Consider the following 22,350-nt stretch of genomic DNA (forward strand, 5'->3'; position numbering starts at 1 on the left):
GTTATAAGAAATCTCTGAACAGGTGGTAAACACGAATAATCGAATAGACCTCTGGTGTAATTATGAGGTATTGCAGTCATGAATGGGTTACATTAAACATAATCTTTAATTTATCAGTCTGATTCAAGCCAGTGACCAGCACGTTAGCTGAAACCTTTTATTGCTAATCTGATTTTGTTTTTGAATTAAAGAAATTTTAGCACTGGCAACAATACTGGTTTTGGTTAACCTGTGGTAAAATGGCCCTGATCATTGTGTTCATGAGTTTATGAGTGTGGCCTGTATTTAGTGTTGAGCGGTATTCGTTGGCGTACTGTTTCTATGTGTGTTATGTTTGCTGTATTTGCACACTGTATTTCCTGTACTTGGTTGCATTCGTTGCATTGTGAACCTGCAGTGTTGTATTCTGTTCTGCACCTTTGCTTCTCGCTGTGTGCTGCTGCATTCGTGTGTGTGTTGTGTGTTGTGTTTTTATGGCTTACTTTAACCGTGTGACCCTTTGCTTTTCACCTTCTTGGTGCGCGGCCTCTCGGCTCTCTGACGGTGAGTGACATTTAGGCAATGTGACAATGAAAAATGAGGCGTTAAGCCCGTGCTCGCACTGCGCCACGCATCTGCACTGAACGCTGGGTTTGAACTATACACTCAGGCTGTAATATCTCTTCTCTTGTGTGTTTGGCTTGTAGGCCAGCAGAGGAGGGCTGTGGCGTCGACTAATTCGGTTGAGTTTGTGAGGTTTTGGAAGAGATTAATGAATATGGTGAGAGTTTCTTTTTGCCAAGTGCACTTTCACTATTTTTGGCAAGACTGAGCACAAATGGCTGCCGCAGCTTCCCTCTCTTCCCTAGGAGATAAGGAATGGATGATTGTCCCCTCCTCACCGCTTTGCGCTCACTTCAGCCTCGCCCTGCTGCGTAGGCATGTTCCAGCGATCTGGAATTTAATACATCGGGTTACTTGGCACGTGCAATATCGCCAACAAAGACGTTTAGTAACATATCCTTCATTTCAGCTTGGAGGAGGAAAACGTTGTTAGGGTAGCAGCATTAAATCCTGTGCAACCGAAATAGTGTCAAGACAGTCCAGTGTTTTTAATTACTAGTCAAGAAACCTAGAGGACAGAATCATCGCTCGGACTGAATGAGAATTAGCTGTACCACTAATGGCAAACACTGTTCAATGTTCTGATTAACACGTACTTTTGTGTTTGTAGGCTGCTTATGAACCATTTTCATAGTTAACGAGTTATCTAGCTTACCTAACATCACCTAATAGGCTAATGCTCAACTTGCATGTGTGTTTTGTGGCTGTCAGTGAGCTTGATTAAGATTTCTGTGTTTATATATAAGTATTGGTACTCTGATTTTTTTCCCTTTTTGCACCCAGTTCAGTTGTGGCCAGTTGTAACTAATGTCGCTTTTGTCGCTGCCGTTTCCACCCCCAACCATGAAAGCCAATGCAGACGCCTCGATCGTTCAGCAAAGTCCACTCTTACATCAGCGACAAGGAATTTGTTTCAACTATTTGTTTTCTATTGTTTTCGATGGACTGAAAACAGACCTGTACTGCGCCGAGCATTGTGTAGCGCACAGATGTACGGCTTTGACGCCCTGTTTTTACCGCTTGCCACTGCAAACTTCAACCCAAATTGCTGCTAACCTTTTCAATATGTATTCAGCTTTGGCATTTGTAGAAAATATGGCATGAAGACTTGTGAGCTGTGAAACTGTGAGACCAGGTTTGCCTTTTAAATAACAATCCCGCGTTTCCTAATCCTGGAATCGCTCGGCATGGCTTCGTAGCGCTTCAATATGGTATAATTCACCCTTCAATTAAAGCCACTTTAATTTTACATGCAGATCATACAAAACTACATACGAATAAGCTGCAAATATTGTGTATTATTCTTAAGCTTGGTGCTTAGTGGCGCAGCCAGCAGAAAGCCCTTCTGCTACGTACGTAAAACGCTTATCATGTGAAAGCCGCCTATGTGTGTTTTGAATCAGCATCCTGTAAAGAGCTGCAGCTTCACTCTCTAATGGAATCAGGCGTCAGCTGTTGCAGAAATTGAAATGTGACATTTTAAACACACCGCATCAATCGGAAAACGTTGTCTATGTCGTTATCAGTTATCCGGTTAAACATCCCTAATCAACATATAAGAGCTTTCAAAAAAGTGTACTCATTTGGGTATGCAGGGGCATAAACTCGTGCAAAAACAACGTACAATAATGACTACATAGAATTTTACATAGTGTTTTAAAAAGACATCTATGTCTAAAATGTCTAAATGAAATTAGTGTTATGGTCTGACTCTGAAGAGTCAATGTTTGGGTTTGTTCATGGAAATAATAGACATCCTGTTCTCTGTGCCTGTCGTGATATGAGGGTGTTTATGTGCTCATGCGAGGTATAAGAGCACCAGTGCTGCTAAAGGATAATTACACACTGGAATAGAGCGGCAATGTACAGAATAACTACAGTCAGTGATTGTACAGCCACAAAGTGCATCTTTATGGCATGCCAAGTAATGTATACAGAAGATAGATGTAATAAAGTGGCTGATGAGTGCACAAGGTAAAGATGAAGATATCTTTGAAGCACCAGTATGTGTTCTGTCACTGTTTCTAATATGTATATCTGTAATGCATACGTGTGCTGCTGCTGGACTGGCATGTTTGGTGCACCTGCACGGCATGCAGCAGAGCATGGCTTTCAGTTTGAGTTTCTGCTTTGTCATCTAGTCTGACTATTTGATGTGTAAGTCAGCTGCGTTACGTTAAGTGTGTAGATCTTTGTGTGTGTTACCAATGGAGAACAGGTGAGTTGTGAGGTCACATAGGTAAGTACAGCTCAAAATAAAGGCCACACCCAACAGACTTTCGCTCAGCACTAACAACTCGGTGTCAGTAACTAGAAGCTTTTACATGTAGGCCGATGTTTTACTTGCACAATGTGTCTTTGTGTGTGTGTGTTTTTGTGTTTTGCAGATTAATGGATCCTTTAAGCTTGGGGCGGTCCGAGTGTTACCGGGTTTGCAGTGTTTAGTTCCTGCTCTGCGGGAAAACGACAACATGAACGGAACAACAGAGCTGCAGGACATACTTCCTCCAAACTGCATGGTGAAGGAGCGCTGGAAAGTGGTGAGAATACTCACATTTATGTAGCATTTAGGTAACATACGATTGTCAGAGCAGTCCTGGAATTTTAACTGTGACAATGCTTGGAGCACACATGATTAATTTATAATGTTTCTTCATATAATGGATGTACAGCTTTTTATGTGCATAATAAACTTTCAGGTTGTATTTCTTGATGCAGTGGCAGACTGGGTTAGGTGACGACGTTTTTTTGAAGTACTCATTTACATATTCAGCATTTAGTGGACACTTTTTTCCAAAGTGACTTACAGTACTGTGACAGCATATTGTCTGAGCACTTGAGGGTTAAGGGCCTTGCTCAGGGGCCCAACAATGGCAACCTGGCAGTGGTGGGGCTTGAACCAGCGACCTTTTGATTACTAGCCCAGTACCTTAACCACTAAGCTACAACTGCGCTACTCTCATATGAGCTCATATGGCTGTATGTGACCCAAAGCAATGGTGTCAGGGGACTCAAAGGTCACAGTTATTTAAGAGTGGTTTCCAGTCTTGCTCTACACTGACTGGGATTTCTCTGGATTTCCAGACTCTTTTTATAGTATTATGCATGGTAGATGGTGAAAGACTAAACTAGAGAAATTACTGTGGAAGCACTTCTACATTCTTACTTGTTCCATAAAGCTGCTATGTGTACTGCTATGGAAACAAATCAGACATACACCCTGGAAGATGTGTATTTCTATGCAATCACTCACTTATTTACACCTAGGGGCTCTATAGAGTAGTCTCATGTGAGACAACAAACGCTAGAGAGCAAGTTCCAAATAACTTCTTACAGGCTTTTGACACTATGGCCCTCACACCCAAATGCAATTATCAGCTCATATTATATTACTCCAAAACCTGATCAAACCTGAAGATATACAACATATTCTTAACAATGTATGATAATGCTAATATATTGCAGACATGATAGTGTCATATCACCCAGCTCTAATATAAATTAGCAGTGCCTATTGAGCAAATTGTTATTAACTTTATGTTTTGGTGTGTTCTTCAGTTAAAGAAAATTGGCGGTGGAGGGTTTGGTGAGATCTATGAAGCTCTGGATCAGGTAACCAGAGAGAATGTGGCTCTCAAAGTAGAATCAGCTCAGCAACCCAAACAGGTGCTAAAGATGGAGGTAGCAGTGCTTAAAAAACTGCAAGGTAGGAGATGTGACTCCACCGAGTATAATAAATAACAATTTGTTAGAAACTGTTTGAGCAGCTCATGGATGGATTCTAACTTTGTTCCTCCAGGTAAAAACCACGTGTGTAAGTTTATCGGGTGTGGAAGGAACGATAAGTTCAACTACGTCGTCATGCAGCTTCAGGTAACAAACGTATTCACACACGTGTCATGGTAGTTAGTATGGAGCAGGGATGTCTTGTCTGAGCTCAGCCTTGTAACCTGAAGGTGTAAGGAGCATTAGAAAAAGCATTATTGTCTGATGATTTTACTTTTACTTCTCTCATTTTCATCAACTGCTTTATCCTGGTCAGGGTCACGGCAGGTCTGGTTTCACCGGAAAACACTGGGCTCAAGGCAGGAATATCCATGTCTGGGGTGATGGCCAAGCCCTGTGATCAACTGGTGCCCTGTCCAGGGTAATCCTAGCTTGGGCCCGGTGATTCCCTGTTAGACCCACTGCAGCCTTGACCAGGATGAAGCGGTTGTTAAAAGTGAAATAACATGGAAAATATTCTACAAGTGTATGCAAACCTTTCCCGTTTATATGTATTACGTTTATTTGTTGTATGTCCAGGGCCGGAACCTGGCTGATATGAGGCGTAGTCAGCCCAAAGGAACCTTCACCATGAGCACAACGCTGCGTCTAGGGAAGCAAATCCTGGAGGCCATCGAAGCCATCCACTCTGTCGGCTTTCTGCACAGAGACATCAAACCGGTACGTGTGCTTACACGCAGGCGAAGTAATATACAAAGGTATAAATCGATAAAACAGGAATGCAAAAAAGGATGCAAGTGTATTTTGCTCCCTAACTTAGTGAAGAGGATGGTTAGATAGGCAAAAATGTCTCCAAGTGATATGACAAGAGATTTGCAGCATTTTCAGGTCAGCATTTTCAGTCAGTGCCACTTCCAAGCCTCCAGCTATTTAGAAAGCATAACAATTGCTTTAAGGACTTTCAATGTTGTATTGTTCTTCTAGCTATCTAATTTTTATAGTTTTTTATTGTGCAAGAATGTATAACCATATGTAAGGTGGTAACTAATTTATGTTTGTGTTTCAGTCTAATTTTGCCATGGGGAGACTCCCGTCCACATACAGGAAGTGCTACATGCTGGACTTTGGGCTTGCAAGGCAGTATACTAACACTAATGGAGAAGTGCGACCAGTAAGTAAATGACGTTTCACTCAACTTTAGGGCTTAAGCTCCACCAGAGGCGTGTGACTAACAACTGTGCAGTAGTCGACTGCATCTTTGTACCTGAGGAGAGTTCATATGTGGATCAGCTTTGTGTACGGAGCGTCACACCCTGATCACATTATCCCTCGTCTCTGTGCAGGCGCCATCAATTAGCCAACAGAGGTCGTATCATTTATGAGGAATCCCCTTCGGCTCCCTCCTTAAAAAACAGCCAATCGTTGTTTGTGTAGACACCCAGCAGAGCTGAGTTTCGAACCGATGGGTTCGGGATGTCAGCTCTGGTCTGCTAGTGTGTTTTGCCGCTGCACCACTTGAGCGCCTTAAAGCGTGTTTTTGATTTTCAGTCATTCCTTATGATTTATGTGCCTTTCGCTCTTGCTTTACTTTTATGTTTTGTGTTTCAGAGTGTTTTGGAGTTTTGATTTCAGGCGTGCATGTGCTGCCCACACACTGCCCGCTGCATGTCACTGTGAGTTTATTGTTATCCATTTATTTTCTTCTGTTATGGCATCTCATCTCAAAGCATAGACTCATTTGTGTACACATGCTGTGCTGTTTGGTGTGTTCATTTGTTCAATGCGCTGGTCAGTACTGTGTTGCGAGGAAGGATGTGAATTTCACCAGATACCGACAGCCATTGATCAACAGTGCACCACTAACATCAGCAATTTTTAAAAAGCTGTGTTTTTCATTATTGGATAAAATGTTGTTTGTCGGGAGCATTAAGCTTGTAGTTTTCCACACTGTCCTTATTTTTGTCAAATAGGTTTGTTTAGCATCCAGCAAAGCTGGATCTGTTTACATTATGTATTACATTACACTGTTTTTCAGCTCAGACTGACCATTTTAAACATGCACAGCAGCTTTTATACTCTGCACCCCAAGCAGATTGCAATTCGTAGGTGGTACCAGGTGAAGTTTTCCTGATAGTGGCAAGATGAGCAAAATGAGTTTTTCTGGCACCCATTTGAAGTGGTTTGTTGGCATGAAGATGGTGTAGAATTGTAGATTTGTAGAATTGTACATAATTTATGGGTGAGAAAAGCACTTGCATCTTCCAAGCAGAACTGGACAGAGGATATGGGCATTTTTGAATTTGTAGGAAAGTTTATAAAGGTTAAAATCATCTGTATCATTTTATTTGTGTGTATTCTGTTTGATCTATAATGTCTTCCTTAAATGACTGAGCCAGTTTGGCCACTGTCTCACCTCATATTTCTTCCTGTACAAGACCAACTCACGAGCTTAGACGCACGTTTTGAAATCTGTTCGCTGCTGTACAGAGTTTAATAGAGTAATTTGGATAATTAGCTCCTAATGTTTTTTTTTTTATTAGAGTGGAGTGTTTGAGGCGGGGTTAACAAAAGCAGTTTTGTCGTTTGCTTTTAATCATTAAATGAAACACTCACTGTCTCTTGCACACTATAAGATGGGGGGTTTATCTGTTCAGTGTTATGGAAGAACATTACGCTGTATCCAGCCCCAGGCATGGACATTTTACTCACTGCAGAGAGGGAGAGAATGTGTGTGTTTGTGTGTTTGTGTGTGTGTGTGTGGTGGGGGAGTCCACGCTGCCCTTCTGCGGTCACTTTAGCTTGCAATATCTGATCGTGCAGCTATACTGAGGAATCTAGACCAGCATAGAAGCTTTGATTTCCACGAGGCTTGATTTGTAAAACGTAAACGTTGACTTCCTGTGAAGGACAAAGTCTTTTAAATGACCTAATTAACATGGCTTGTGTTTAGATGGATGGATGGATGGATAGTTTTTTATCTCAAGGGAAATTATTGGCCTCCAGTAGTTGAACAAGCAAAAGAAAAGAAACTAATACAAATGAAGGAAGTAGGGTGAAGTGAATGTACAACGTGCATATGCAAAAAAAAGGTTCTAGAGCAGCAAGTACAAATCCAGAAGTGACAGATGACTCTAGGGCTGCAGTAAAGATTCTGACCATGCTACATTGAGCTGATTTTAGTCTGTGCTCATACTGTTGGGTGCGTTTAGATTGGGGTTTGGGTTTAATCGATGCAGACTCTCTGTGCATGTGTGTTCTGATGTACTGTTGTGCTTATTTTACAGCCCAGAACTGTAGCCGGTTTTCGTGGCACCGTCCGCTACGCATCGGTGAACGCTCACAAAAACAAAGTAAGTGGACTAGCCAGTTATACAATGTTTATTTACAATGGTGATGATAAAACCGGGCTCCAGTCACAGTAAGTGGATTATCATTATGTGTGGAGAAATTGTCTGTAGTCTCTATTAGTTTATAATGCCCCTAATTTTTGAATACCAGTGGTATTTATTAATTGGATACAAAACTGTTGGTGAAGACAGCTGTAATTCAGATAAAATATTGAACTATTGAACACACCCTGACAAGCTTCTAATAGCCATGTTGTTTCCTCCTTATCAGGAAATGGGTCGCCATGATGATCTGTGGTCTCTCTTCTACATGTTGGTTGAGTTTGCTGTTGGTCAGCTGCCTTGGAGGAAGATCAAAGACAAGGTACAAGACAAGTAAACCCTCATACACACAAACACATGTTTTTGTTATTGCAGTGTTAATGTACTTTTAAATAATTTAATGACAATGAAAATCAAGTATCAGAATAATATCAGTAAGGCTGTGACATCTACAGTATGTACAACAATAAACAAAGTAGCCACAAGCTGCCCAAACAACTTCAGTGGCTTTTGGGATAAATCATGACTACAAAGGCCAAGACAGATGGAGGCTAGATGAAGTAAAAAATATGCAAACACTGGTCACAGAATCCAAGGCTGGAATAGAGCAGGGCTTCATCCATCCCACCTTCAGACATAGGCAATTATGTCGAATGTAGACACCACAGCTGAGTTTTAAACCTGGAGCCCAGTGGTGGTGGGTTAGCGTAATAGACCACTGCAGCAAACACCTTCTGTTGTAGATGAAGTATGCATAGTGTGATGGGTTGTGTGTGTGTGTGTGTGTATGTGTGCAGGAGCAGGTGGGTCAGGTGAAGGAGCGTTATGATCACAGGATGCTGCTGAAGCACATGCCTTCTGAATTTAACGTCTTCCTCGAGCACATCTTGAGCCTGGATTACTACACTAAACCTGATTATCAGGTACACAAATAAACACTTAAATAAAAATCCAGTGTTGTTTTAAAAGACTGATTTGTCTTTATATTATATTGTTTAAAAGAGTGCTCTGGTCAAATTAAAATGCTGTATCTATACGCTCAGTGTTCCAGAGAACTGGGGTTACATTTGTAATGTGTTGTTTTGATGACATTTATACCTAATGACATGCTTAATCTTCTATTTTTGTGAGTTGGCATTACTTTTTACAGGGCTGTGTGTGTTTACTGAAGTGTAATAATAAATGGACTGTTTGCCCGATGCCGAAGATCAAATAAATATTCATGTCAGTTCTCTAACAGTCTGCAGGATTAGCTGTATTATATTGAATAGTATTATTATTATTATTATTAAAAAACATAATTGAATGTTAATGATTGCCTTTCCCTCCTACTATATATTCACACTTAACAGGGACCCGGTTTATCCTACAATTTTTTAATTTAGCAATTTAGGTTGAAGGGCCTTCGCCAGTGGCGCAACAGTGGCAAATTGGCATTGGTGGGGCTTGCACCAGCAGCCTTCTAATTACTAGTTCAGTACCTTAACCATTGAGCTATCACTGTAATGGTCTGCAGTGCCACCCAGTGATCAGAATGTATATTGTACACCTTTAATAAAATGTGGTTTTGTGTGTGTGTGTGTGTGTGTGTGTGTGTGTGTGTGTGTGTGTTTAGCTGCTGATGTCAGTGTTTGACAACAGCATGAAGGGCCGCTTCATCACTGAGAATGAGCTCTATGACTGGGAGATGACAATCTTACAAAGTGCACAACACAAACGACAAACTGCTGCCATAGTGGGGTGAGACACACACTCACACACACATACACATTTCACTGGATTGTCATTATTTAAGCAAAATTAAACAGTATTATTGTCAAAATACAAGTTTTAATTAATTTACAAGCACAAACAAAAACATACACTGATTTGCTACTGTGATCTTTGATCTTTAGGGCCATAAACATGACCCCGATCCCTGGTGACCTGCATAGGGAGAACACGGACGATGTTCTCCAGGCTGAGCATCTGAGCGACCAGGAAAACGCTCCACCCAATCCCGCACCCACCCCAGCAGAAAATGGCGCAGCACCTGCTGATGGAGACGAGTGGGACAACACCGACTTCAACCGCAACAAACTCCGAATCAGCCTGGGAAAGGTAGCAGGAAAACACATTACAGTAGTCATTTCAATTACTAGTGAATGCTGAGCTTACTGTACATGATTACGTAATAATCTAGATGTTGTCAGAAAAGTAAGTGTTAATAGATGAATTAATGCTGTGTACTTGAGCTAAGCTCTGTGTTTGAATTGCTTAGGAGGAGGAGGGGAATCGGGTATGTCCTGTGTCTCCACAGAGAGGTGGTGGAGGGGCAGAGTCTCCCAGTGCACAGATGCGTTCACTCAGGTAAGAAGCGAACAGGATCCGCACGTACAGGATTACCTTACACTGCGCTTAAACAGGTAATTAGTGATCTATTCTGCTAACCCACTTCTGCTTAGACAGGGTTTGAATTCTAGCAGTGCTAACTGCCGGCAGTTATGATCAGCCATGTCTTAGGAAGCCCTGTGATGAACAGGCGCCCTGTCCAGGGTGTTTCTGCCTGGCTCCCAGTGCTTTCCAGTAAGACCAGACCCTCCAGGACCAGAATCAAGTGGTTGATGGAAATGAAATTAAAATAAATAATGATTTTACTGTGTTTACTGTGGCACCTAGTGTTTTTCTTAAGGCTTTGGACCCACATTTTGGATGAGTACATTAATTAGTTCTTCGTCCATTTAATGAAGCAGTGCTGTCACTAGGACACAAGCTCTGGACTCCAAAATACCTAGCATAGTTAAACCTAACCCTGCCTCGTGTTTATACAATGTAAGAATCAGTTTAGAAGAGTGTATGAAGGGGTTTTACACAGAGAGAACATCCCAATAGAGAGGTAGAGCATTTAGCATAGCCCAAAATAAACCAAAGTGCAGTAGCATGTGACCTACTTTTCCTCAGATGAGAGAGAGAAGGTCTTTCTCTGAATAGCCTCAAGGCGTGGCACTCTCTAAACAGTGCTCGACCAGTTGTTTTCTAGGTGCAGTTGCTGATAAAATGTAAAGCCGATATCGGATTGTATGCACATAATGGATTGTTTCTGTCCCCAATTGGCTTGAAATCAGTTATCCACAAATTATTGAATTCCGAATGTAAATTGTGTTTGAAGCATTTTCATGTGTTTTTTTATATTTCAGGTCGCGAATGGATGCTCTCGGCTCTCCTTCCCGCCATCTTTACTCATCCCAGCCCGCCCAGATGCTGTCAATTGACGGCTGCCGTGGCGACCGCTGTCGCAACGATGGGTCGGAGGCCCATAGCAACGCCTTCATCCGCTCCGTGCCTCTGGCTGAGGAGGAGGACTTTGACAGCAAGGAGTGGGTCATTATCGATAAAGAGACGGAGCTTAGGGACTTCCACCATCGTCCACCAGGGGCAGAGCCGACCACGTCCGGCACCACTGACGACGAGCCTGAGGAGCTCCGCCCCCTGGAGGACACGGCCACTCGGCCCAAGTTGAACGCTAGGAGCGCGATCGATGCAGAGATGGCACGGCGAAGTGGGCGGGGTCAAGGGACATCGATGGACAGTCCATCGTTGTGTCGAGCCAGACCATCAGATTCATCGTCACCTCACAGACAGGTACGACAATTCACACACACACACCTGAATGCAGCTTGCTAAAAAGGTTAGGCTGTGTCCCAAATGCTATATTTCATAACCCAGCTATACATAAATTCTGTTGTTTGAGATAAAGCTTTAAATTGATTGATGATCTACTGAAGACACTAACAGGAGACATTTGGGACCCAGCCTTAAATCAGAAGGTGTACGCTTTAATAGAACTACATGAAATGACATGAAAAGCCACACACACACACACACACACACACACACATACTTAGGGCAGTTTTAGTAACTCCAGTTGCATGTCTTTGGGCCTGTGGAAGGAAACTGGAGCACCCGAAGGAATTAGGCACAGGGAGAACATGCAAACTCCACACAGAAAGGACCCTGACCCTGAAATTTCATTACTAAACGACTCCCTACAATTTTGATAAAGTCAAAAGGAATTCTGCGTGTTCCTTGGTTGAATACTTGTTTACTCTAGGATAGATATGATGGCTCTGTGTGTGTATTTTATTCACAAACTAATGCTAGCCCCGGGTGCTAATATTATTTATGATATTTGTGTATTGATAATACAGTTGTAATTTACATTTGTGAGTTGACACACACACACACACACACACACACACTTCATTTTTCAGTCATATAAAGTTGATGATCAATATCATGTTTTTAAAATGCTCATTATGGCTCGCTGTGCTTTTAATAATTTCTCCAAATAACTTCAGTCAAGCGTTTTACTGGGAAGTTTATTTTACATTCTAGCCTTTTCAGATCCAGTGTTTTCTCCCCCATTCATAAATTTCCTGTCTCAGCTTTTTACTGTATGAACAGTCCCATTGCAGTGAGAGAGCCCAGACTTTTCACTTTGTATAAGAATCAGATCCTCGCATCATTTACGTTTCTCCCCCTCCAGCAGTCTCTTTTCTCTCTTGTGTAACCGCGTCCTTAGAACGCTCAAATGTATGACGCTATTTGCCCTGAGAAGAAAAGCAAACACATGGAGCGGCACGAGAGGAGAAAAGAGGTGTTTGGGGTAAGCACCGTTTAGGATGGTCATTTTCTTTCTGTATCACCTCACCACTATTTTGTGTTTGTTTTTTTCGTCATTGTTTTCCCATGTCGGGCTACTTTCCTTCTGTCTGTATGTTTGTACGTTGTGTGTTGTTGAGGTAACAGTTCTCAGGCAGGATTCTCAGGCAGTTCTCTTGCGTCCTGCAGATTCATTGTGCTGTGAAAAGTATTTGCCCCTTCTGTTTTCTTTTTTTTCCACACTAAATAGATGTGTAACGGAGGCAGCAAAATATCCCCAAACCATCACACTGGCACCACCATGGTTTAACTGTTGTTTTCTTATTGTGGAATGCTGTGAGATGGCACAACCCAGTGGCTTCCAAAAGGTTCCATTTTCAATTTATCTATAGAACATCACAAATGGCTGGGAAAGTCATCAGGGTGTTTTTTTTTTTTTTTTAACAAATGTGAGATCAGCCTTTACGTTGCTTGTGGTTAGCAGGGGTTTTTGTTTTGCACCTTTCCTAGGGTGACATATTTTTTTTGCCAAATTTAATACAGTTCTTTTCAATACAAAGCATAATCTGCATAACAATTTGAGTGAAAATCTGAATGACATGACATAAGCATGAATTTCTGAATTTCGTAGTATTTGGCAAATGAAGATTTGTACAAAAGGTCACATTTTCATGGTCACATGGTCAGCACACGCTCAGACAGGCCAAATGTGACCACCATTGAAAGACCAATACATAAAGCTTTCTTTACTGAGAGACAGAATAGCAACTACTGCACAGATACAGAATGTGCTAAATAGTAGCAGTGGTCTTGGCATGTAGCTAGTAGCAACACTTGGCATGGGCTAAGATGACCAAACATTTGTCTGGAGTTAACATAAATACAAGTTTGAGATTAATAGCAGAAGGATTAAGATTAAGATTTAGCACAGTGTATTAAAACAGCACTGAAGCATGGTGGTGGTAGAAATAAACAAGTCTGCGGGTGTTTTTCCTACTCTTGAGTTGGGCACCTACACAGAATTAAGTACACCCTGACACGTATCATTCCTCAGAGACTTTCTATACCCTTTATAGGAATTAGGAATTAATAGGAATTAATAATGCAGCAGGATTGTGACCCAAAACACACCTCAAAGTTTTACAAAAAGGTTTTGTTTGAGTAATGTTCAGATTCCACTTGACTGAATTCATTTGAGGATCTTAAAGAACTAAGTATGAACACAGTGAATAAATCCGGATAAAGGGCAAATACTTTTTTCATTGCACTGCAGTTTGCAGGAAATTGGCACTTTCAAAGAGTTTTGCTCAACCACAATAAGAAAACCTTTCAAATAATATCTGCTAAATAAACAGAGACCCTGCTCCTCTCTGTTCTAAATGTTCGTCTCTCCTTGCTGCATGTGTATTGTGAGATGATGTCGTAACTCGGCGTGTGCTGATATTACAGTCTTATCACAGTAAATGTGAAAATGTTATAACAGTTTTGTAATTGTTTAAGATACTCTGTGTTTCAGGTAATTGAAGCCCAAACTCCAGTGTTGCGTTTGTTTACTATTTATCGCTTCCTAACTAATACTAATTTACTTAGTTAGTTTTAAGACTAAGCGTGCACCTTAAGATCAGTGACATTTCTTATTACTCTTTTAAAGATGAGCTAATTATCATTCATTCATTTTCTTATCCGCTTATCCAATCAGGGTCGCGGGAAGGGGGGGGGGGAGCTGGAGCCTATCCCGGCTTTTCAATGGGCGCAAGGCACACAGTAACCCCCTGGACGGGGCGCCAGTCCATCGCAGGGCAGTCACACATACACACACCCATTCTCCTACAGGGCAATTTAGTATCTCCAATTCACCTCACTTGCATGTTTTTGGACTGTGGGAGGAAACCGGAGCTCCCGGAGGAAACCCACACAGACACAGGGAGAACATGCAAACTCCGCACAGAAAGGACCCGGACCGCCCCGCCTGGGGATCGAACCCAGCACCTTCTTGCTGTGAGGCGTCAGTGCTACCCACTTGGCCACCGTGCCACATGAGCTAATTAATTAAAGTATTTTTAAATGTAAAAAATATCACTCAGAGATCCCTGAAACATACAGCATATAATATTGCTACTTATTGTACCTTTAAAACTCAATAGCAATATTCTGAAGTTACAGTTAATATAGTGGAAAGTGACATTACTGAATATCGGCACACGTCTTTAAATAATGACACAGTCCTTCCGTTTGTTTTATTTGTTTTAACCTTGTCGTCTCTCTCTGCTTTCGTTTCAGGTGGATGAGGACAGACCTCTGTCCCCTCGTCCCAATCAGCTGCGCCGCCTTGCCTCCTACATGTTCTCGTCCTCCACCCTGGAGACGGAGGAGTATCCTCACTCATCTTTAATCCAGAGGAGCCGCTCTGCCGAGAGCAGCCCGGCTCACGCCAACCAGAGACTCCGCTCCCATAGCGGGATGCCCCGCCCGCACTCAGCAGTGCTTCGCACGCAGCGACACTCTGGCCTCAACTTCCCCCGTGCCCACATCCAGCACATTATTGCCAAACTGATGAACAAAAACAGCTGAGCACATTCGGTTCACGCACTCCTCATACACACTGTGTGTGTGTTCTTCAATGCAATAAACTCACAGGGTGGGGTGGAGTGGTAGGGGTTTGCTGGAAACTCATAAAGGAATGCAATTCTAAGTGATTTTAACTTGTTTCTTGTTGACTGAGCTTATTGGGCTGTTTTTTTCTCAGCTTTTAGGCTGCGTACTGCGTTAGAAATTCACCCGAAATTCTTGAAAATCTACTTTATATGCAGCAGTCCTCAGTCATCATGTGGTTTTGCATGCTCTTGGTCCTGAAATACAGAGAGAGGTGAGCGGTCAGGCCCAGCATTTATGCAAATACGGTTTTTCTTTTTTTTTTTTATTAACTAGTAAATCTGCACTCAGCCTGTCATTCAATTTTTTTTGCCTTACAAGTACTGATATTCAAAAGTGCACTGATATTTTTGACATTTAAAGGTTAGTAAAGTGATCTTACTGGCATAAGGATTTGCTAAGGGATGATAAATTATATTATTTATATATAAATCTTGCATTTGTGATATTACTTAAGTGATATTACTAATGCTGGGTTATATTACTTATATTACTTAAGTAATATTACTAACTTTGAGGCAGTTGCACTTACTTAAAGCAATGGTCTTTAACGGGTAAATAAGTGATTTCAAGTAATGTTACTGTATTTTAAAGATGTGCTAAACGATATTACTGACCTTTAATGTTGCATTAAGTAGTATAATTGATGTTTAAGGGTGTGTTGTGATATTACTGCCAGTGAAATGCAGGCAAGTAATATTACCTTTCATACGTGAGAGAAGTCATGTTACTGATTTTAAAAAACAGGCTAAGTGATAATATTGCACTTTACATGTGTACTAAGTAAAATCATTGCACTTTAAAAGTGCAATATGTTCTATGTCTGTTGTTTGAAGTTCCAGTGGAGTATTACAAATGAAAGGTAGACTAAGTGATATTACTAATGGTTGGAGGCTCACGGTGTTACTATTGATGCTAAAAGGTATGCTAAATGTGTGTTTTAGCTAAGTGGAACCTCTATAACAGTAACAGATGTGACTTGATCTAAAGGTGCTTTGCAAAAAATAAGGAAAATATGCAAGTGAAACAGGTGATTGAGAGGAGTCTTTTTTCCCCAAAGAGTCATAACGCCACTAACAAGCTACATGAAACCACTTTGTCTGACATCTGGTGTGTTTCACTTCTGTTTGAATAAAATATGAGGATTGTCCATTTCCAGTTCATTTTGAGTAGCTGTTCAGTCTAAACAGAGAATGTGAATGAACTGACTGATGTGTTTATCAATGGAGTGTCTGGATATGAATAAGGTCATGTGACTGTTACGTTGTGGGGTATTAGACTTTCATTCAGTACTGTACTTTTACACGCGCACTTTATAAGGAACCAGCGAGTCCGAGGCAAAACAGTCTCTCTGGAACGATGATACTATACAGAAGGTTGCAATAAAGAAGAAAGCAGCGATACAGTGAATTCTCGTATATGTAAACTAGGGCTTTAGCAGACACAAAGCATAGCACGTAAACATAGGGTTGGGAAAACCCTACCAAACATAGGCGTAGAATTGTTTTACATTGCTTTTTCTAATCAACTCAACCAAATGAAAATGGACAATGGAAAGTTCTGAATATTGGGTTGGATCACATTTCCTAGCTGATTCAATGTTTGTTGTAAGTTGAATTCAGGCCCGTCGTGGTGAAGCTACGAAACTGTTCGTTGATTGATTCATTTTTTTATTAATATTTTCATAACTTTTGGACTGGCCTTTTCATTGCTTTCTGCAATTAGAATAAAATGCATGATCAAACTAGAGCGAATCTGCTAAATAATTATGCTAAAAGTAATATGTTTGGAATATATTTGGCTACAAAAGGCCGAAGGTCAATCTCAAATCTTACTTCCTACAGTTTAAATCAATGGGCCACATTAAATACAACAAAATAACTTGTTGGGTGGCACGGTGGCTAAGTGGGTAGCACTGTCACCTCACAGCAAGAAGGTCCTGGGTTTGATCCCCAGGTGAGGCGGTCCGGGTCCCTTCTGTGTGGAGTTTGCATGTTCTCCCCATGTCCGAGAATTGCGAATTGGAAATGACCAGATTGGGAGATAAAGGGGAATTCATTCTAATGATTCTACTGAACAGAAACTTTTTTTCTGTAATCGACAGTAAACTAGCCGTAAATGCAGCACAACACATGCACGTAATCAATAAGCATTAATGCAGTCTGGTTGATTCTGAAGAATGTCCCTGTTGTCTTGTAATAGATATAAAAATTGACCAATACAAACAAAGTTCTAATAATTTTTGGCCAACTGTATTGTAAAATGATCCTGTAAAATCTATTAATTAAAGCTTATCATGTTTATCAGTGATACAGATCAAAATGTAATATTAAATGAATGAGCAGTGATATTGGTACGCTGTGTCAGGATTAGATGTGAGTTTTGGTATCTGAAGTAGAAATACATGTTACTGCTTCACGTCCAATATCCTACATATACAGAACACAACTTTTATGAACACATGCACTTCCTGCCTTGATTGTTGTACACAGTAGTTTGGTGCATGGGCTGATGTTTGATGTGTACAGAAAACCAAATTGGAATTAACAGTTTGAAAAGATGGACGATTTAATTATCAAGGATCATCACTAAAAGAACTTGTTTCAATAAGGAAAATAATATTCAAAATTGTGTTTCGATAATCAATTATTTACACTCTGTATCATTACTATTGTTACTAATGCTTCAGAATATTATTACTATCTCTGTACTTGTTTTGGAAGCGGGTTTCCTTACAGACAGCGTTTATATCCATGATTAGCTTTCTTATAAACCTAAGTTCACATTTTGATGAGCAGACTCGTATGTGCTTGCAGATTATCAATTATCCAGCAAGCATCAGCAATTAGCTGGATATTATGACCTTATAAATATTAGTCGGTCTATGCCTGTATGTATAATTATGTACTATACAGATTCTTTTTATAACAGCAGTATTACTGTATAAACTGTGTATGCTGTATACAGGTAAAGCATGTATAAACTTTTGTTATCAACTATATTTCTGTATATACATGCAACACATCTATAAAGTCTCCTGTAGGTAAAAGCATGTAACGTGAATGGTTATGGTGTGTATGTGCTGAATAATAAACCTATATTTTGGCATTCATTCTGATATTAAGATGAAAAACTGCAGTTTTGTGCCTTTTCTACACATATATGTAATCCAGACAATCTTGAAATGATTATGTGCAACCAAAAGAATATTAAAGTGTTTGGGAAAGTAAATAATGTTATTTAATTTTTATATTACAACAAGGCTGGTGGAACTGGTAAAAATCTACAGTTAATGTTATTAATGTGTTTTGGGAAGATGGCTGTTTGAAATATATGACAACTTTAGGGAGGGGTGTGGCGAATATAGAATATCGCTCTTTTGTCAAAGTGTTTAACAAAGTCTAAACAAAGTTCCTAAATGTAAAACTCCTCAGTAATAATATTACTTCTCGTTTTCTTTTAGGTCTCAGTCGACAGCGAAACTCTCCTCTCCCCAACAGACTATCGGACCAAAGCTCCATTTTCTGAGAAAGAAATATTCCACATCCTTCCAAAACTTCAGGCCAAGAGGGCTGATTTTCTCACCGTCATGCTTACCGGAAGCCTTCATCAGCGTCGCGGCTTCATGGCTACGCCTCCCGACACCCAGGATGAAGGACCCAGAGATGATGACGTGACCAAGACCGATTCTGACAGCATGGACCAAAGCCAAGACGGACCTCCTTCAACCCTGTTGGCTGACGACCCACTAAAGGAACCCAGAGATCCTGGCTCAGTGGCTGAGGACATATCCAAAACTCTTCTGTTTTCGCCCGGAGATGTGAGGAAGTCTCCACATTCTGGAGACATGGCAGATGGAGCTGGGACAGAAGTTCCTTCGAGCGAAAAAGCTGCTGTGGACCATCAGTTTTGTCTTTTGGAAAAGAACCAACCTGAGGAAGGACCTACAAAGCTTCAGTGCGGTACAGATCATGGAATCATAAATTCACTCCAGCAGGACTGGAACCCATTAAGCTCAACTGTCTCTGCAGCATCTTTTCCTCTGACCACAGGGAAGAAGAATCAGTTGAAACAAAACTTTCAGGACAATGCAGATGACTTTGGGATCTCCTGCTTAGTCAAACAGAAAACTGCTTCTTCTGTATTCACTTATATGAATAAAGTGGAGACAAACCAAACAGAAGTATCTTCGTCAGTGAGTCAGAATGAGTCAAATGATGGAACCAAAAGGTTGGACAAACAAGAGTGCAACCACAGAGCATCTGCTTCTTCTGCATCTTCTCTATTTATTAAGGTGGACACAAATCAACCAGAACAAAGACCTTCAAACAGCAAATGCTATCAAGATGATTTTGGGACCTTCAAGACAGTGAAACAAATGTGTAACCCACCAGTTACTTTACCGATCCCAACTGATTCTGTTGCATCTCCTCCTTTTACAAAAGTGGAGCAAACCTTTATCCACGTAGCTGAGACCACACATCTCAACATCATGTGTTCCAAAGGTCTGCCTGTCCAAGAGGGTAACCTTAAAGTATCTGGAGACAATCAATTTAAGGGTGAACCCAAGAACAGCAGACACAAAACCATCATACCTTTGGGAACTGGAGGTTTTCAGTCTGAAATGCAGAGTCAGAAGCGTACCAAAACTGACCACACTGTCCCTCCTGTGTCACACAAGGAAGGTTTATCAGAAAAGCCCAAAGAAGAGATAAGACACGTTAAGGCAGGAGATGATACTAGAGCAAAAACCATAAAGCCTTTTTTCCGCCCAAGGAGCAGGAGTCGGATTCCCATCCTGGTGCCAGAAGACAATGGCAGCACTGACCCAACCGTCTCGACCCGGGAACAAATGCACAAAAGGTCTAAGCACTATGACTTATCCCGAGTGGTGCTGGAGAGACAGAGACCGTCACACCTGACCAGGCTAAACTCGAGGACGTCTTCATCCATGTCTTCTGGAGACGAGCCCTGGAAAGCCTCAGAGACTCTGTCAACCACTGCCTCAGAGGAGGACATTCACCAGTCAGATGAGTTGTCTAGTAAAGTAAAAAAAGACACGCAGGCGCAAGGGTGTGACGGATGGCGCAGCAGGATCCCTCGACCAGCCACGCCCAAACGAAGACCTTCAGCCAGGCTGATGGGTGCTGCTACGTCTACTTTAACCTTACCGAGAAAAAGCACAACAATTGCAGAGAGCAGAATACAGACTGAAAACAATGGGTATGCTCCTCTTTTTTTCTTTACCATTCTTGTTGATGTTGTGAAATGACTGATTTTGTATTTTATTGAAATGACAGCCTCATCTACCCCAAAAGCTTTACACCTAAAGCTCACAAGGTTCTTGTGGTTCTTGACTGTAGTCCTGTAGGGGTTCCTCCTGTACCCCAAAAGCTTTACACCTAAAGCTCACAAGGTTCTTGTGGTTTTTGTGGTGTGATTTGAAGCTGAATGTATTTTTGTGTGTTGTAGACTGAAAACACAGTCATCTGGAACGGGCGTGAGGTCTAAATCTGCTCTCACTCGTTCCGGGAGTCCTCGAATGCCGCTACGCTGCATCTTCACCACGTCTCGCAGCTTAAGCTCCACCCACAGGACCTCTAGCCCCTCCCCTCAGCGGGCGATCATCAGAACTAGCACAAGCTCGCAGATGCACACTGTGATGCACCGTGGGAAACAAACCAAAGCTGCGTCATCTAATAAACACACGGTTAATCTGAAGAGGAAACAAAGCACAACTGCACCTAGATAATATAAATAATAATAATTATTATTATTATTCTGACACAGTATCTGCACTCACACTGGTAATCAAGTGCAATACCACTATTGGCTGAAAAGTGTATTATATTTTTTATAATGTATTAGGTTCACCTGTCTTGTACGTTAGCTGTTTAAGTTACACTTAAGTGAAGCCCATCTGTGCTGTACATTTTCTCATCGTCTTCAATTCTTACTGGGTTCATTTTTTAAAGATGCATTTTGAGAATCTGAAACCATGTACAAATAGAGAAAATTGGCATTGTACACCGATCAGCCATAAAATTAAAACCACCTCCTTGTTTCTACACTCACTGTCCATTTTATCAGCTCCACTTACCATACAGAAGCACTTTTTAGTTCTACAATTACTGACTGTAGTCTGTTTCTCTACATACTTTTTTAACCTCCTTTTACTCTGTTCTGTTAATTCCCACATGTGCTTAATCCCAAAGAAAACATAGTGGGAGTTCATCTAAAAATGTAAAATGTAAATTAAAATAATTGCACATCTGTTGTTTGGAACAAGTTTTGTTCAGTTCTAATGTGTAGGCCGTTCCATTTTTATTTCACGTCTTCCTTTATGGATTTAAACATTAAACAGGCCTCTCGGGTTTCTAGACGCATTCACTTAAATTACTCCTTTAATATGTTACAGAAGTCCACTCGTTGATTGTCAGGAGCAGTATAACAGCTGATTTATAAATGTACCATGAATCATAAACATTTAGTTATCGTAATCCCAACATCAACTCACCAAACTACGGTTCTTTCACAGCTAGATGTTAGCTGATTTTATTTTTCACAGTAAAATATTAGCAGAACAGTTGCAGAATTACAAGTGTATGTTTACTTATATCAATAACTGTGTAAATAATCCTGGTAAAACTACAAGAAATAGTAAAACAGTGCATACTTTTGTCTTATCATGTTTGTTAATTGATTTACTCAGCACTATAGTCATTATTTTATTTATTTATTTGTTTTGGGCCCTGCGAAAACAAGAGCTTCCAGTAATTGTTTTAGAGTAAGTGTCATGTTTAGCGAATGTGGTGCTATTTACCATGTATGTGACTGTGGATCATGTATCACTTGAATGCACACAGAATGAATTCGGATTAGTTTATATTAGTTTTGTTTATACATAATCACTGAAATGTTAATACTGTAATCTACATGTTATACAGTAACCGTTCCAATAATGTCATTAGTAATAGAGCTTTGTTATTATATCAGTGTTACTGTGCATGCTTCTGATTTGTTATTTTGTCACATGTATATTTGGTATTTTTAAAAGATTTTATTGCTATACATGACGTTTTAATTTTTGTGATTAAGATTCCCTGGACATGTAATTTGACCCAGTAAAAATACATGTTGAATACATTTTTTTTGTAGTTTTTAAATACTACAAAACTACTAAAATTCCATTTTTGTCCCCTAAGCTCCACTTGGATTCCATTTCTACTCAGGACCTCAGAAATCATATCGCATTTTTGTCATTTTTACTATTTGTGTTTTGTGTTGACCTACAAACACACACACACACACACACACACACACAACACACTTTTGGTCA

General features: G+C 40.7%; 1 protein-coding gene across 1 annotated transcript; it reads left to right on the top strand.

Annotated features, from left to right (window-relative positions):
- The first annotated feature begins 697 nt into the window (after positions 1-697).
- On the top strand, positions 698-20,779 carry ttbk1a (tau tubulin kinase 1a). The gene is made up of 17 exons (XM_062989292.1): positions 698-760; positions 2,991-3,143; positions 4,162-4,309; positions 4,403-4,476; positions 4,909-5,049; positions 5,396-5,500; positions 7,614-7,679; positions 7,948-8,040; positions 8,516-8,641; positions 9,334-9,458; positions 9,614-9,818; positions 9,979-10,067; positions 10,895-11,339; positions 14,640-14,925; positions 15,170-15,225; positions 18,475-20,234; positions 20,484-20,779. The coding sequence occupies exons 1-17, from the start codon at positions 752-754 to the stop codon at positions 20,761-20,763; spliced, it is 4,161 nt and encodes a 1,386-aa protein (XP_062845362.1). The 5' UTR covers positions 698-751; the 3' UTR covers positions 20,764-20,779.
- The last annotated feature ends 1,571 nt before the right edge of the window (positions 20,780-22,350 follow it).

This window comes from Trichomycterus rosablanca, chromosome 27 (assembly GCF_030014385.1).
Source record: "Trichomycterus rosablanca isolate fTriRos1 chromosome 27, fTriRos1.hap1, whole genome shotgun sequence".
NCBI lineage: Eukaryota > Metazoa > Chordata > Actinopteri > Siluriformes > Trichomycteridae > Trichomycterus > Trichomycterus rosablanca.